Source organism: Chrysoperla carnea, chromosome 4 (assembly GCF_905475395.1).
Source record: "Chrysoperla carnea chromosome 4, inChrCarn1.1, whole genome shotgun sequence".
NCBI classification, from domain to species: Eukaryota; Metazoa; Arthropoda; class Insecta; order Neuroptera; family Chrysopidae; genus Chrysoperla; species Chrysoperla carnea.
In genome coordinates, this window is record NC_058340.1 from 48,837,138 (window position 1) to 48,855,821 (window position 18,684).

Below are 18,684 nucleotides of genomic sequence, written 5' to 3' on the forward strand. Positions count from 1 at the left end.
CAGAAATTGGTCATAAAAGGTCAGTTGGTCTCATTAATTGGTCAGCATCAGAAAATTTTTTATTAAAGATTGAAAAAACTCCACCTATGCGCGATCGGGAAGCATTCGCTGATAATTGGTCAGCTAATATAAATAATAATTGGTCAGTTTAATTTTATATTCAAAAAATAATATAATTTCGAAAAAATTTTCAATTTTTTCAACATTTGTACTAGGAGAACATAAGTGGGAATTAGTAGTTCCTGATAAGGAGAAAGGTGAGTAAGTGTTTTCACCCCGAAAGTCTAAAATTTTATTTTGGCAGAAAGTTATTGGTCTGCCCACTAGAGGTCACACTCACCAAACACGGGTGTGCAGACCACTAAATTTCTGACTTACGAGGTGACAACAATTACCTTGCTATCAGGTACTACTTATTCCGTCCGTCCTTGATGTTCTCCTAGTAGAAATGTGAAAAAAATTGAAGTTTTTGAACGAAAAAAAACTAATTTTTTCATCATTTACTAGGCAAACATGCTGTGGTGGAAATTTGAAAAAAAATGAAAATAAAAATCAGATTTTGCTTAAAAGATTTAATGAACTTTTTTTTAATATATGTCCTCACCTAGTTTCGAACCAAGGGACTATTTATTCGAAGCCAGATACGCTAACCATTATACCATTAAGGCTCTGTTATTCGTATTAATAAATAATTATATTCATATTTTCGACTTTCTTAAAATATAACAAAAAGTAAAACTCATTTTCGGAAAATTTTGAGTGGTATTATTACAAAAAAAAATGGCAAACGAAGTTTGAAATACTTACCTATCGTGAAGTTCGAAATACTCACCTATTTTTAACTGAAATAATATTGTATAGCTACAGAGAGATGGGGAAAAATAAAATAAAAACAGGGTTTGAGTTTTCAACTTTATTTAAATGAAATCAAAATACATAAAAACTATTTACGAATTACTTGCACATAATTCCATATAATTAATTTCATCTTAAAAAAATTTTTTTGCATCAACTTTTTTTTTACAAACCAAATAATATACCACACAAAAATAAAATGAAAATCCAAAAAGAATATTACGTATTTACAATCAAACTTCTTTATCTCACCTATATTTTATAAGAATTTGTTTGTACCTTTACTAAAAAAAAATTAATTAGTTAATTAATAATTTTGTTCTGAAAGGAAAAATGGGATAGAATAAAATAAAACAAAATTTAAAATATATAACGATATTTATTTATTTATATTAATTTGAAAACGTTATCCCGAAAATTGATTTTTTTATTATTATTCATTCAAATTTTTTATAGGTGACATATGTACAAATATATATAATACAAGTGAAAACAAACAATTGACTGAGTTAATTGTTGAAATACCATGCATAGACAGTGTTGATTTATTTATCACATTACACATTCAAACATGTGACACATACATAACTGATAATCAAGTATAGTACCTATTATAAAATTTCCGCCTAATTGGCGCCCTCACGAGTAAACAGTGATGTTTATGAAAAAAAATTTTACATTTAAACTTTTGTTCTATCTCTAACGGTTTACAAGATGGGTCTTACGGACCCAAGACCGAATTGACCTATGATGCTCATTTACGAACTTGACCTCACTTTTTACGTCCTGAGTACGCTGTAAAAATTTCAGCTCGATATCTTTTTTCGTTTTTGAGTTATCGTGTCCACAGACGGACGGATGGACGGACGGACAACCGGAAATGGACTAATTAGGTGATTTTATGAACACCTATGACAAAATTTTTATACTAACATCATTATTTTTAAGCGTTACAAACTTGGGACTAAACTTAATATACTATGTATATTTCATATATACATGGTAGAAAAAAAAAAAAGTGAAAAATTTAAATAAAAGGAAAAATTCATTTTTTTAAAAGTAAAAATTTTATCCATTTTTTTTCTTTTTTGATATGTACTACTATCAAATATACATGTATATTTGATAGTAGTACATATCAAAAAAAAAAAATTATAAAAAAAATATTTCCCCTACTCTGTCTGGTTTATAGTGAAGAGCTGTGCGTAAGTACTCACTGCCCTGATAAAACCATCCGGCTCAAAGCATGCGCGTTACGACAGAGACAACTTTTTTAATTTTTTTTAATATTAAATTAAACTGACCAATTATTTATATTAGCTGACCAATTATCAGCGAATGCTTCCCGATCGCGCATAGGTGGAGTTTTTTATTTTTTCTGCGAATGAGGTGCTAAACTTATTAATTGACCTTGAAAAACTTTAATCTTTAATAAAAAATTTTCTGATGCTGACCAATTAATGAGACCAACTGACCTTTTATGACCAATTTCTGACCTTTCAGATGGTATAATTGGTCAATCGAAATTCCGCACATGAGGTGCTAAGATCGCGGAGCTCAATCAAAATAAGTATTTTTTTAATATTTTGTAATAGGCGAATATGTTACAAAAAAGTGTGATAAAATATATAGCATGTTCTCCTGTTATAAAATTTCAAATTTTAGTCTTAAGGAGCATTTTTTAATTTTATAAATACAAATTTTAATATTTTTTAATAGGAGAATATGAGTGAGATAAACTATATGACATGTTAAAAAATTTTAATTTTAAGCCATTTTTGTAAATATTTCATATTTTTTAATATTTTGTAACAGGAGGACATGATTTTAAAGAGTGCGATATATTTATGATTATTTAAATTCCCCCTGACAGAATAGTGAGTGATTTATGACATATGTATAACTGACGTTATTTATAGCAAGAGGGCGTGTTATATAAATAATTTAAACTATAAAAAAAGTGGAAAATTTTTAACATCAGGAAAAATTCATTTAATTTAAAATTAAAAATGTTAGCCACACTAAGATACGAACTAGCATACCTTGGTTTCATAGTCAAGTGCTATACGCACACGGCCATCAGGCTTATATATAACCATATAATTAACTTAATACTTACCTTTAATAAATAATTAATTAATTGATATTTTTGTTCTGAAAGAAAAAATAGGATAGAAAATTTAAAAAATAAAACAAAATTCAAAATATATAAAAAAAAGTTTTAATTTTCGTTAAAGCAGCCGTTCCGACTGCTACAGCATATAGAAGGTTGCAAATTTTTAGAGAACAATGAATAATAGTAAGTTTATTTGCAAAAATTTAGAATTTTTTACCCTTAGTCTAAATCCATAAAAGTTTTTAATTCAAAGTAAATAGACAAGATACTCCTCTATAAACACAGTACACTGATGTTGCACCTACCCAAACATACCTCTGCATTTTTACTCTAAGTCGAAAATTGGGCTCAGGATAGGCCCCAAGACATTTTGATCAATATCTCCGGTTCTAGGCGAGATAAAATAACTAACTCGAATAACGTGTTAATTTTTCAGAGTTAGCTCAGAAATCAACATATTCACCAAAACTACAATGGTATTTTTAGGTTATATTGACCTAAATCTACAAGATTTTTTTTATTTTTTTTAATAACTGCACCTTTCTGTGAAATCGAGGTGAAACAACATAAAAACCGTTTTCTTTCGCGACATATATATTATTTTTAGAGTCAACCTCCTATTCGAAAAAAATCATTAAAAAAACGGAAAAAAATAAAAACGGTCATATTTTCTCACCTCGGGGAACAAAATGACCCAAAAAGTCATTCTCAAAAAAATTAACCAAACCTAACCAGGCGACTAGCTTGTAAAATTGTTTTTTAGTTAGAAAATATTGATAAAGTTATGTCTCGTTTTACTCAGTACTCGTAATTTTTTAGAGGAAATCGTTTGACCTACAGCTACAGTTAATTTTATTTAGAATACATAGACAATCTTTCAAAGATTATCAGACAACCAATCGACATTTGTTTTATCAGCTCTTGGACTATAATTTTCAATTTGGTCTTAAGAAAGAAAAACATCCACATTTTTTAAATTTATATAATATATATTTCAATTTTGTTAAACAAATTTTTGAACAATTTGTAAATTATAATTTACAATCTTTTGGATTTTAAATAAATTGATTATTATAAATACAAATGTTGTAATAATGTTGTACTTCTTATGGTATGATCTATAATAATTAATAATTCTATAGATCTTTCTTACATTTTATACAAGCGAAATATCAATTTGATTTACATTCTTTTTTTCATTAATTTAAAAGAATGCTGTACACATTTTTCAAGTGCAATTACAATACTGAGAATTGTTTATACTAAATAACTATATTTATAGAAAACTAGCTTAACAATTTTACATATTTTAATGAAGAAATATTTTTAATTCTATTTAGAAAAATAAAATTAATATTATCCAAGATATCCCAGATAACTACAAACAAAAGAATACTAGCAAATCTACCTAGAATTTTCCTCAAAAAGTAATTTTAAATGTTCCTTTAAAAAAATAAACAACTTTTGTTTGAAACATTTTTTTGTCTACATTATTGTTTACCCGTGAGGGTACAAAGTAGGACAAAACTTGGCGTTCATTTTCTAGAAAACTATAAAAGATAGGGAATTGGAAATTTGCCATTGTGTCTTCATAACTACTGGTTTTGTGAAAGATTCTTAAAAAATATCTAGAAAATACGTTCTCAAAATTTTGAAAGCCAAAACAAATAACGACCGAAAGGCTGCAATAATTGTATTGGTTTTTTAAACTCTTCTTTCTAATTTATTAAAAATAATGTAAGTAATGACATTCAACACTTTCTATTCAGGGTATTTCAACAATTAACTCAGTCAATTGTTTGGTTTCATTTGTTTTTCTTTAAGTAATTTGGGAATAGGAAGCCCATGATCCACGGAGACCTTGTTGTTTGATATACGGTAACCTTCTTTCTTTATAAACGTTGGTAACGAGCTGACGACTGTGACGTCAGGTTATCATTTTGGATGTGTCCAGATATTTATAGCAAACATTAAATTTCTCATTTTTTTATTTCTTAAAACAATACAAAATTCTGAATGTTTTTGTTACAAATTTAAAAAAGAGGCTTCCTCACCTGTTTAATGAGGTAAGTGAGCCTCATTTTCTCGTTTTTGTCTAGGAGAGAACTGAAAATAATTTTTCCAAGTGAATCGAGAAAATAATTATATTAATTTATTTACCAAATCGAATTATATGATAGAACCTATCATTGGAAAATAATAACCATAAGGAAGGCAAGTGGCAAAAATGGCAATTTTTCGCGATTTAGAAATTTCTGCCACTAATATGAGTGGTTATTGTGAGGCCCACAAAAATATTTGTTTAAGGTCTACGAATTTATCAATGTTTCACGGTAGTCTTAAGATAAAACCAATTGGTCTTTCTAAATTATGAAACAAGGGTAATTTAAAAGTGTTAGCAGGTATTTGGAGAAACCGTATATCGTAAATAATTGATTAATTCATTAAACTAATTTAATGCCAATTTTTATTTAAAAATATTACAAATTTGAAAAAATAAAATTATATAATGAATTCTTCATACATACCTTACTTAGCTTTTCACTGCAAATCATTTTTTCTTTTTCACTATAATTACACACATGGCAATTGGAAAAAAAGATGCCAAATGCCACTGGTCCTCGAACTTATCCTCTTAAATATATGCCATAAAAGGAAAACCGACCTCATTACGATTTACGTGGCGTTGCGCTTTTTTGGATATACATGTTTTAGGTTTAGGATCTCCAGTGTCATTTACTAACTTGTGGAAAAAATTGCTATGATTATGAGAAAATTTACTAAATGGAACTTTTTATTTTACATTTAAATTCGATTTTCTTCAGGTATCGACCCAATCAATGTAAAATTTTTATTTTATATGTTCCATTCTTAAGATAAATTAGACAAGATGCCTATGTCCCTATCTCTATGCTTTTTTAACCAGTTTTTAATTAATTTGACATTAAATTAGTTCAATGCATTATTTACAACATATATTTTTCCCCAAACTCTAAATTTAATTTCCTACTCAATAATTCTTATTTCGAGACTGACTTTTCGAGTCGTGAAGATTTTACAACTCTTAGACTGATGGTAAAATGGTTGTAGGTGACAAAGAAAAACTTTTGTTCGTCAACACCCCAAGGGGTTAAAATAAAAATTTCGCGTAATTATACGTTTATTTGGTACTCGGTAATATTCAGTTAAGAGGTCATTCAAAAATTTTTAATTTAATCTCTTCTTACAGGATAATATCTCGAAAACGCTGGGTTTACCAGGCAGAGGAAACCAAAATCTTGTTTTAGTATAGTTAATCCTACCAACTATCAAACCGGAATTTTTTACAAAAAAAAAAGTATATCATCTATAAGATGGTAAAAAGATAAACATTTATATTAGAATATTATCAAAATAAAAATTTTAAAAATTACTTGTAATTATGAAATATGGGATAAGCGCATGTTTCTCAATGCGCTTCTATGAGGTGTAAAGACTTGGATAGTATTTCGTTTGATAGTATTTTAAATAATTAAAAGCGTTAGTAATATTTGATTCTAAAACAAAAAGTAATTATTGATTTTTAAAATTAGAGGAATACGTCAAGATATCGAAATTAAGGCAGCTTTTTTTCAAATTCTATTTTAAGCGTAATTAATTTTATCCATCTCCATGCCAATATAGTAAGAGTGGTTGTGATTATTTTGTATAATGTAAATATGACATTCCCATTGTTTATTTTAATTGCTATCATTTTGTCACTAAAAAAGGGAAAATAATTTCAAAGAATTATAAATTGAATGAATATATTAACTTGAAGTATCCTGGTTTTTGTTTTCTATTTAGTACGATTCTAGAACAGAAAGTTAGATTTATCCAAATAAAATATACTAAAAAAAATATATATTATTATTTGTCCACGGTCCTTTGAGAAAAAATATTATTTGATTTTAACTTATTATTTTAAGTAAAAATTACATACATAACGATAATGTTTTTAACTTTTATTTCCTAACTCTCCGCGCCACAAGAACTGAAATTACACAAATATATTTTTTAAAGGGATAAATTTTCATAAAATGAAGCAAGAAATCACATTTAAAATTTTTAACACGCTTTTAAAGTACATTCTGTGGAATGACTTCGACGGCTGATTTTTACAAGTATTCAAAAGGAATGTTTTTGTACGATTTTTTGCTCTAGTTTATGGTTTGATTTCAATTTTATAAAGATTAATTTTTAAAATATTCGAAAAATATCAGATATGTTTAAAGAAACAGCTCCTGAAAGATTTAGCACATGTTAAAAATGAACCCCATTTATTATATTGTGATCTCACCAACGTAAACTTTATTTAAATGACATTTTGAAAGGTACAGGTAAACATATTTTAGACAAAATTTTTAATATACTTTTCAGAATTCAATAAAAAAATCAGTTGAAACAAGTTTTCTAAAATTTACAAAAAAAATTTATGTATAAAGCATACTATAACAAATACAATCCTGTAGTCAAATTAACTACACATTTTTTTTTACAGATCCTGTAATAACAAAAAGTTCATTTTTAACTAAAAATAATCTATAAAATTTTTATCACTGTATTTATTTTTATTTTTCCATCCACAATTGGTTTTGTTTTAATTATTATTAAGTATTATATTCCAAAGTTGTCAATGAAAAATGGTTTTTATAGATCGATAAAAACTTGAAAATTTTGGAACAACAACTTTCATTTTTCGTAAAATAGTAAAAAATTAAATCCCACATTTTTAAAATTGCCATCCTAGATCTGGAACACGTGCCGATACTTCATATAACGATAAAGATCGAAGAGAGAAGACTATCAATTATTTTAAAGAAAATTGTTTTATCTAACAAATCTGTTCAACATTTAAAATAAACCCTGATTGCAAATTTGATATCAGTCATCTACTCAATTGAAAATTTGTAATCGGGGATTATTTACATAAATATAATTTTTAAACAATGAATAAAAGTATTACTCTATTAAATTTTTGTCGTTATATAAATATTAACACGTATCCCTGATCTGGGATAGTAATTCTAAAAACTAGGGACTTAATTTTTTATCGTTTTACAAAAAAAAAACTTCTTGTTTCAAAATTGTTAAAATATTTTTTTATTTGGCAAGTTTTTATCGATATATTAACAAAATGATGATTGATAATTTAAACTCGATGTTATAAATAAATTAATAAAAGTTCACATAAAAGTATTGATTAATTTCATGATTATGTATTAATTAAAATATATATATTTATATATTCATTTCTTTCTATTGTAATTAATAATTTGAAGTCATCAATTCAATTAACAGTATAAGTGAAGTGAAGTGCATATGAAATTAATTGAATTTTAAGCGTAAGTAATTTAATATAACTATTTTCCTTATTTCTAATAAAGCTTTGTTATTTTAATTCATAGTTCACACTTTGAAAAATGAAATTCATAAGGAATAGAATTATGTATACAGTTTTTCCTTAGCAACCTTTTAATTAAAAATACCTTTGTAAAATAATTTAATTACAAAAAAGTGGTTCAAACGTTGTTCGGTTCAAAGGGAAGATCTTAAATTAACCTTAAAACTTTTTTGATAGACAAAACAATACTTGAAATTAGAAAGTTGGTCGTCATAAAGAAATTGAATGTAAATAAAATCTATCAATCGTATTTAATCGAAAATCCAATATATTTCTCCAAAGTCGAATGACAACACAACTACAAATAAGAGTTTGAACTCAAATGTTCAGCTAAATTTATTATAATTTCAAAAAATGTAAAAAGACCAACGTCAAATTCAAGTTAGTCTCTCACTATAAAACGTCTCTCTTTGATTAAAACATTTTTTTGTGTCTAATTTATACAAAATATTTTAAATTAAGTGAGTGCCACTGACTTATACAATTAGTTTACGAATCGTATCCTTTATTTGAGCACACTTCCCCCCTTTTTTTTTTGTTAACTTTAAAGACGAATTCTATAAACAATTAAAATTTTTGACTATATTTTCTATAACTGAAAAAATTATTGATTGAATAAAAAGTTTAAATTTTATTATCACAGTACGAATTAATTTTGAAAGGTGTATTTGTTTACCGATCATTTGCGTTTTACAAGTAACGGGTGACACAAGAAAATTATTTTAGAAATTTTAAGCTTTTATTGAAGATAGTAAATAAAGGTTTAAAAATTTCTCAAAAATGGAGTGGTATGAATGGATCGATTCGTAATTTAGTATTAACTGATTTTATTACATTTCAATCAAAATTAATTTCATTTTTCTTTTTAACTGAACTATTCTCGAAATTAAATCTTCCAAATTATTTATGTAATATCAGTAATCGAGTATGTTAACTTAGAAAGTCTGTAACTGTTAAAGGGAACATTTAAATGAGCAAATGGGGTGAGACAGTTTAGAATATTTTTGTATTATTATCAAAATAAAATGACGTAATAATAAAATAGAGTAATACAATGATATTAATGACTTCGATTTAATTATATTGACCCGAATTTTATTTACAAATTACAATTCGAGGGTTCTCTAACTCAATCTAGTATATTAGAAAACTTAGGTTTTTACACGAGAAAATATTCAATTCATTGTTTCTTTTTTATGTAGACATTGTCACAGTGTTCGTAAGCATACGTTATTATTGATTCATCTCTAAAAAAATTTTTAAGCGGTTACTTTAAATTCTGTACAAATTCTTGGAATCCGGACAAAATGATCCAATAGATACCCGCTTTTTTCAAGGTACATTAGAGGCGTATTTAGTTTAAACTTAGGCTACGTGTAAACATAATATTTAAATTTATTTAGAACAATTGTAGCTCATGTACCTTAACGAAAAAACATGTGGAAAAATAATTTTGCCTTTTAACAAAACGGTATATCCGTTGTCGGAGCACTCCAAAAGGGTGGGCCTTTTTTCGAAAACTTTGAAAATTAAAGTTAATTGCATTTTCACGGTTTTGGACACCAGGCACCATTTTATCCATTTTATCGAGTGTCAAACTAACTTATTTTTACATTTTTTGTTTAATTATCTTCCTATTCAAATAACAAAAAATAAGTATCCACAAAAAAAAATGTTAGAGGAAAATTTATCAATAACAATATATGCAGCGACTACGGGCAGCCAGACTAATTAGTCTTAAAAAAATATAATATTTCAGTATTAAATTACCCTTAAAAATGCATAACGATAATAGATAATAAGCATGTTAGGGCATTTTTTTCAAAACTCTTCTGTCGTAATTCGAAAATTACACCAAAATATTAGTTTGGGAACAGTAGTCAACGAATAGGCGCCACTTTTTTACTGTTGTGTGTATTGGTAAACCACTACACACAATTTAGCTATCTAGATTATTGCAACAAGACTCTGGTAAATGTACTTTCAATTGTTTAAAAAATCTACTTACAATTATTTAAATTACAATTTACCTAAGGAGATCATTTTCACTTCTCCCTATGAAAATTAAACAATTTTCGAATGATTGTTATGTAACTTTCCATGAAAAACTAATACTCCTGACCACGGTCTTAATATTTACCAAAAGTTTTAAAAAACCAAGTTTTCTGAGATATGAGATTGAACCCCCGAATATTTGTCTTGATAAAAAATCATATGCACTTTCTTTTAAAAAAAAAATTAATAATTTGGAGGAGAAATTATCGCATGTTATGTAGGCATGAATTATTTTTCGGTCGTTTATTACAAAATTAAATAATAAAAATGTTGATGGGTGAATGAAATAATATTAATAAATATTATGCTTTTCATTTTAAATAATAAAACACTGGTTTCTTTTAAAAAAACAACTGAAAATTTCAAACGCAAATAAAAATAGTTGAAATAAAAGAATTGTACATTTATTTACCTGACTAAAATATTATATTTTAATAATAATTAATTAATGCGCAGGTGTAAATAAATTGGTGAAATTTTTATAGATGATTAAGAAAAAAAATTAAAAAACTAATTATTAGAATATTATGTAATATAAAGTACCTGTCTTAATTTATGATCAATTATTTTTTTTAATCTAAATTTTTTGTTTGTTTATTTTACAGGGATAATAATTAATGTTTAACTGTATATAGTGTAATTGTAGTTAAATAATAATACACTTTGCTCAAATTTTGAGCTACTTGTCACAAAAACAACACAATCATATTTATTTTCACTAATAAAACAAAATCACACAAAATATCTCTAATTTATCTTTTTGGTCTATCCCGAATTCTTTTTACAACCATCCATTCAGGATCATTAGGATCTTCTTCACCTAATATTGAATCAGTTGATGTTTCCGAATCCATTGGAACCGGTGGTGGGGGATATACTGACGGTGAGGGATAATCATCATCATCATCTTCATTGGTTCTAAGCTCTAGTCGACACGGATGGCCTTCTGGCATAGCTCCCAACATTTTTTCATACACAGTATCAGATAAAGGAAAATCACGATTTTCATATGGTGGTACTTCAACATGATCGGGTGTTATACAACGCAAATCCTCACGAGTTTCACGTTCACGCGCCCATTTTGACTGTGATGCTGTGCGTCGTCTTAACGTGCCAATTGAATGATTTAATATTAAATCATCTACATTACTTGTGCTCATAGGTGTCGCTGGCGGTGATGTTAATGGTGAATTTGATGTTTCGCCAATTTCTCCAGTATGTGGTGACATTGGATCGGGTGTATTTGCTCCACTTGATTCGGCTCGACTATCAGTACGACGATTTGCTCGTGATCTAGGACCAGTTAATGGAAACTTGATGTAGCTCATAAACTTCTTACGTTCTTCGATCTCACATTTTTCATGGCGTGTTAACATAACTTCATCACTAATATCTTCCTCCTAAAAAAATTATTTAATAAATATAAGTAAAAGTTGTAACCAAGTTGTAACATAATCAAATTAAAGAATGTAATTTTAATCAGTGGTAGTGACGAAATATATTTATATATCATTTCTTTCAAACACCTTGTTTTTATGCATCATTTGAAAATATTTTTTTCAAGTTTATGTGCTTTTAATCCGAAATTTTTTTATCGGAAATACGTTGCCATCCGAACGAATGCATGAAACTAAATATACAAACAGTTTTCATATACAAAATTCAATATAGTGGTGGGAATATTTAATGCAATAATTGTTCGCTTTATTCTCCCATTAACAAAGTGGCCACATTTTTCCAAAATGAAATTCCCTGAATTTTCAATGTTTTCCAGTTGAATAATTAAAAAAATTCCTTGACCAAATTCGTGCTTTTAAATTGCTTTGAAAGAAAATGGAACGAAAATTTTGCAAATAACAAGTACGAAAAATCTTAATACTAAATGTGACTCAAGATATTGCGCCAATCACATGCGCCATTTTTAAATAATTCATATGGAAAAATAAAATTATAAAAATACTTTTAGAAGTTTGCTAAAAGTCTCTGACTTTTCTTTTTTTTACGGAATTCCCTGTCTTTTATAGTAGAATTTCAATTTCCTGGCATTTCCAGGTTTTCCAGTAATGTGGCCACCAAATTTAAAAAGTCTTGTTATTCTTTTTATTAAATATAACTTGAAATGGTCTTTGTTTGGGCTAAAATATCAATTTTGCCAATGAAAAGTCTTTTTGAATGATTTTCAAGCAGAACTTTATTTTCTGACTGAAGAAAATTCAAGAAAAACTGTATATTACAATTTTTTTTAAATGTGAAGATTATTTTACGAGATATTTTCTATATTGAATTACGTATAACAGAAAAGCTACATACATAGATAGATTTTCGTTTATTCTTCCGGATCTCATTAACCTATACTCTGGTTAATAACAACGTAAAAATAATGATTCTAATGAGTGTTTTATTTTTTCCTAATTTTTCAATTGAAGTTCTTCATAACTTCTGGAACGAACATCGATGTTTCATTAGTAAGATACAAATTGTTTATTTATTTTTTAACCATTTAGTACGATCCTAAATAGATACCAAGAAAAATAGGATCAAATTGAACCAAAAATAAAATTTTACTTATGAATTTATTTTTACAATTTTGAAAGAGTGATATATATAATTATTATAAAATTACACATGCCTTGCAAAATATCAAACATACAATAAATTGCTCATTTTAAACAATATAGCTGAATATGTTTTCAATAATGATTTTAAAGATAAATTAATGAAAAAATTGTTGCCTACCGACTTAGGAGGTACAAAAGACAGGGGCACTGTAGGACGAACACAGATCGTGGGAGTATAACTGCACTGTTCCGATTTACCGTTTTGGTCGCAAATTAAGGTAATCATTTCATTCCCTCTCGAACTATATACGGATGGGTCAAGGATCGGATAATTATCTGGTGAAGTGATCTATCACACATGTTATTTGCACCTGCAGGGCGTCAGGTTAAGAAAAAATTTTCCGGCGGAAAATCTGTGGGCTTTCTACATGGCGTCTGGCCTCGGCAGAATCCTATAGCTTCATCTGCATAAAATAGCATCTCTTAAACGGAGACGTCTCGTCTTCACGTGACAGAGATCCATTTGCGGCATCGCTATTATGTTTTACTACTATTATGATTATAAAAAATATTTTTATTTTTTTAAATATTACAATTCTCAAATCGAATTGATCGCACTTATTTTCCCCATCTCAAAGGATTTAAATATATAAAATTATAAATGTTAAGATTGTTTAAAATGAGGCATCGTGTGCAGGTACTGTCGTTATTTTAAATTTCTTAAAATTCTAACAAAAGTGTTAAAATTATGTTAAAGTCAATCAAATAAACATTATTTGTCACAAGCTTTATTTATTATTATTTAGGATTGATTAATGTAAGTTTGGTAATCAAAAAAATTATTTCTTAATAAAAATTGTATCGAATTTTCGTGTTTTGACGATTTTTTTTTTTAATTTTATGCCTATTATGTCAAAAAAAGTCAATATACAAAATAAATTCATAATAAAAACAACTTAAAGGCAGCAAACCCTATTCTTATAATTTCTGTAAATTTTTTATCTTTTGACAATTATTTTCTGTTATTTGTTTTTAACCCCACCGCAAAAAGAGAATTGTTATATGTTTAACCGCTATGTGTGCTTGACATCGTAGGTCCTAATCTGATTTTTTTGTTTGTTTAAAAGGTAATTTAATAGAAAATGTTTTTAGCTATGTTTCAAGAAAATTAGTTCAGTTTGGAGAGAACTACAAGGAAAAAACTGCATTTGTCGAGGTTTTTTACAATTTTATAAATTTCACTTGTGATGTACGATTTTCTTTTAGCAAATCCTCGATATTCATAAATTCGATATTTAAATCATAATATCTCACTTTTCTTTTATACCAAACTTGCCTTTATCAATCCTGCAATTAGTAGATAAAAATTTCTAAAATCAAGTTTCATCAAGAGCTCACTATCTATTATTATATCATATTCGGTTGAATAAATGTAGACTTAATTAGGCATGCAGAAACACTTATTAGAATAATTATACCGTGCACATAAACAAATAATAGAGTAGTAAATAATTCACTTAATATATAAAACTAACCTCATTTTCTTGGTTTTCTGTCACAAGAATGCTATTGCTTTCAATCGTTTCAGAATTTGGCTCTATGTCTACCACTCGCCACCTAAAAGATACAAATTTTCTTGTTATTCAAATATTTTTTTAATCAGTTTTGAAATTTTTATCCAATAATATTTAACTTAAAATAATTAATATTCAAAAACGTATAAAATATAATTAAAATTAAAGAAGTATTGAGCTGGTTGTAAAATACAAATTGAAAAAATGTCTTAAAAGAGAACCTCTTAAAAGATTAATAAAAGACTTCAATTAAAGTCATTTATCAATCATCAAAAGTCAGAATATGCCTGTGTTCATATTGAACGCTTCCACGCTTTAATTCATGAGTATGAAAATATTTTTCATTGGAAAAAATGAATATTATTTTTCGTAAGCGCTAATAATTCCGCTTTAAGTGTCCAAAACAACACAGACATTTTCATGTATTAATAGAAATTACGTTCAATAAAATCAATAAATGTCATTAAAATGGTTATTTATATTCAACTAAATCGGTTTATTTTAATTTAATTCCACTCCACTTTACCTGTTGTCTATCTTTCAGAGCACCCTATATAGTGTGCTTGAAAAATAGTGTTATTGAGAAAAATGTTTCAAATAAAAATTATTATGTTATTAGGCGCACATCTTTTACGCTTATACAAAAAATAATTATTATTAATTAGCTAAATCGACTTCGATTGCTTCGGTAATCGCCTCCAGTTGCATTAAACCCTTAAAACTAAAATCAAAACCGCCCTGTAACAAAATAAATGTTTACTTTGTTACAGAGCGGTTTACAAATATTTTTATCTTATTTTAGTATTTTATTTTAGTTTTAAGGGTTTACTGGAGATATTATTTTTCATACTATCAAATAGCCTATTATCTTAACTGGGCTATTTGTTTAAAAATATGTTACCTTTTAAATCATGAACAACTTTCTAATTTGAAGTGTTCTAATCCTTACCAGTATGATTCAAAGCAAGTGTTTGCTTCCAATTGTTTTTTAAGCATTTTTCGGGACAACTTTTTTTTTGACTTCTATGCTTATGTCAAGTAAAAAGAAACATTCTGTATAATATTTTAAACCGTAATAAAAATAATAAAAAGGACTTATAATAATATAATTATGTAAATAACTACTCTACTACTGAATTAAACTAAACAAACTACAATTGATATTTAATTTAATTGTACTAATAAATGATTAATTGAATAAAACTTACTTTGGTGTTAATATTTCTTTGTAAGGCAATTTTTCAACACGTGTAGACGCAGCAACACTATACGGTATTACAATATTATCAATATCATATGAATCGATGCGATTTCTTCGATATTCTCGATTGAATGACAGTCGTTCTGATGAATATGGTGGCGGTGATGCAGCCGGTGAAGGATGCTTACTACCCGATGCCGCCGTTACATTATCATACTCATCCAATTCATTCGCATCAATATCATTACCAGATAATGCTTGTAATTGTGCTAATGCCACTTCCGCTGGCTTTTTTCTATTTAACCGTGCCAATAGTTGCGCTTGCGTTTTATTACGATTCGGTTTTCGACCTCGCGCCAATCTATTTTTTATTTCTGTTGGAAGAAAAATATTGTCATTGATGATAATTATATAGACCCCGTACGATAGTGACGGAATATTGGGCCAAACTTTCTCGTTTCTGCCTCGGAGATGGCTAACAATTGTTTTAGTCTTGACTAAAATGAGGAGAATATTGATAGTAAAATGCGTGGCTAAAAAATCGTTTTCCATTTTCCAGGCACTTAATTTTACTTGGGCATTTGCAGACTTCATGTGAATATTTTTTGTGGGCTACACGGTATCCACTTTCCTATCTTCGATTAGTATAACGCTTCTAAAATACTTTTATCGCCTTGTTTTCTTTAGAACTTTTTTGCCATTTGTAACATTATGGGTATCGTTTTTCTATGTATATTTTTAAAGAATTATTCAATTAACAGGAAACAAGGCAAAATTGTCTTGTAAATGGAAAACTAATTTTTTAGTATGTTTCCCTCAATCTGATCAAAACTAATTTTTGAGTCATCGTCGACCAAGAATCTATAAAATGGGGATATAACTTGTCACCATCTTACGATCTAATAATGAAACTATTTTCTATTGCTGCTATTTTTGTATTTTACTATTAAGAAAGAGTTCGGTAAAATACATTAGCCTGGAAATAATTTACAACAGGCTAACAAAGTTAATATTAAACAAATATGCGAGAGTATCTCATCATTCCAACAGCTATTAAGTGAATTTCTAGTGGTCATGAATATTTAGATTTTTTGTAAATACTTTGAATTAATTTCACTACAATCTTTGTTTGTAATTCAACATTTATTTCTAGTTCATTTATTTTAAATACAAATACAATTTCAATATTTGAAAGAAATTTACCCAGTTTGCATACATCTGTTTGCACAGATGGTTATAGGGCTAGACTGGAATAATGCCAGAGGTCATGGATTCGATTTTCGATTTTGTATATATTTCTTAATATGTAACATTGAAGTAAAAAATATTCAAAACACTCAAGCTCATCATTTATTTGTAAAGATTTTCCTAAAAACAAATTAGTATTCAAATAATTTTGGAAAAGTATTTTTGTATTTTGCAAATACATTTCATTACATTATGATACATATTATAAAGTTGCCCTTTTTAGGAACATAAATTAAAATTTCAGTTAACGAACAGACAGGTGGACGGAATTGTGGAAATTGAGTATTCCGTTAGAAATGAAGTTATGTTATCATTGAAAATTACATATAATTGAACCCGCATACTATAACTTTCCTGGGAAATCAAACGATGGTATTTTCCAATAGGAAAATTGAAGTATCAAAAAATAAATTTGTTACTCGATTACATTCAGGTACTATTTCAGACTAATATATAAGGGTAGAATAACAGCGCTTCAATTAGAGTTAGAAAGTTTCTTCAGTAAGAGCAATACCATTTTTAATCCCCTACAAGGGTCAAGAGAGGAATCAATCCTCTTGCAAGCAAAGCGAGTTTAGATATATAATCATTATTTTTACCAATTAAATATTTTGAAAATAGTTTCCAGGCATTAAATTGACTACCGTCATCTATCTAGTTTTAGATATTATATGCATCGATTTTTTTAAAATAAATATATATTTATTATTCAAATAAAAAACATGCCTTGATGTCGATGGTTTGCGTGTTTAAAGTAAACCAATATCAATACGACAAGTTTCGTATTTGTGGCGATATAATAAATAACCTGTCTGAAATGCGTATCCTTGTTTGGTAAAAACAACTTGTCGATCGAAATTTGATGCGTGTAACTTAAGAGACATCAGTAGAGAGTGAACGTTTCGATTTATTTTATATGGCATTTATTATTGTTAGTCCTTCCTTTCATAATACATTAATTGTTCTTCCTTCATAAGATAATAAGCGTTATCTCTAAAAAAACAAAATTTTACAGGAAATAAGAGAAACAAATTTCTTCGTCTGCATTTAATTTTGATCCTTTCAAATGCTTTTGATGTGTTAAAGTTGTTTTGATATCCAAAACTACGTTTTAATGCTAATATTAAAGATTTTTAATTTTCTAATAAAATTGATTTACGGCTCTCTCTAAAACCATCTTAGACTGAAATTGAGGTCAATATATTATTCAATTCAGAATCATTAAAAAAACATTTGTAATATTTCACTGTCAGTTTTTAGAGGAAGGAAGTAAAGAAACATCCTTACTATACAGTATGTCCCAGGAGTTCTTAGTCACACTTTAATAAGGTCTTGCTTCTAAGATAAGTCAAATATAAAAAATATTTCAAGCTTAAGTCGTTCGTAACAAAGTTGAGGAATTCATGGGCATCTTGGATTGGACCTTGACCCTGGATGTTAGTTAAAAAAGTGCAGTCTATTTCTTAATAGGTAAGGCATAGAAGTAAACTTTAAATTATGAAGTTGTTCCTTATAAAAACACCACTCACTTTTCATCACTTTTTGTTTGAAACATTTTTTCGACCCATGAAGAGGTTCCACAGAAATTGAATATACAAATTTACGAAAACAATTAAATTTTAGCTCCAATTTCGAGTTTTGGTGAAATTATAAAA

At 27.5% G+C, this 18,684-nt stretch overlaps 1 protein-coding gene across 2 annotated transcripts in view; it reads right to left on the reverse strand.

Annotated features, from left to right (window-relative positions):
- Positions 1-11,031: 11,031 nt before the first annotated feature.
- The window catches only part of LOC123297253 (KAT8 regulatory NSL complex subunit 1), a 54,272-nt gene continuing 46,619 nt past the window's right edge, over positions 11,032-18,684 (reverse strand). For both annotated transcript variants that reach the window (XM_044878843.1, XM_044878844.1), the window contains exons 5-7: positions 15,789-16,155; positions 14,542-14,623; positions 11,032-11,848 (exon numbers count right to left, since the gene is read on the reverse strand). In XM_044878843.1, the coding sequence (XP_044734778.1) occupies positions 11,201-11,848; positions 14,542-14,623; positions 15,789-16,155 (1,097 nt within the window). In that variant the 3' untranslated portion in view covers positions 11,032-11,200. The remainder of the gene's footprint in view (positions 11,849-14,541; positions 14,624-15,788; positions 16,156-18,684) is intronic.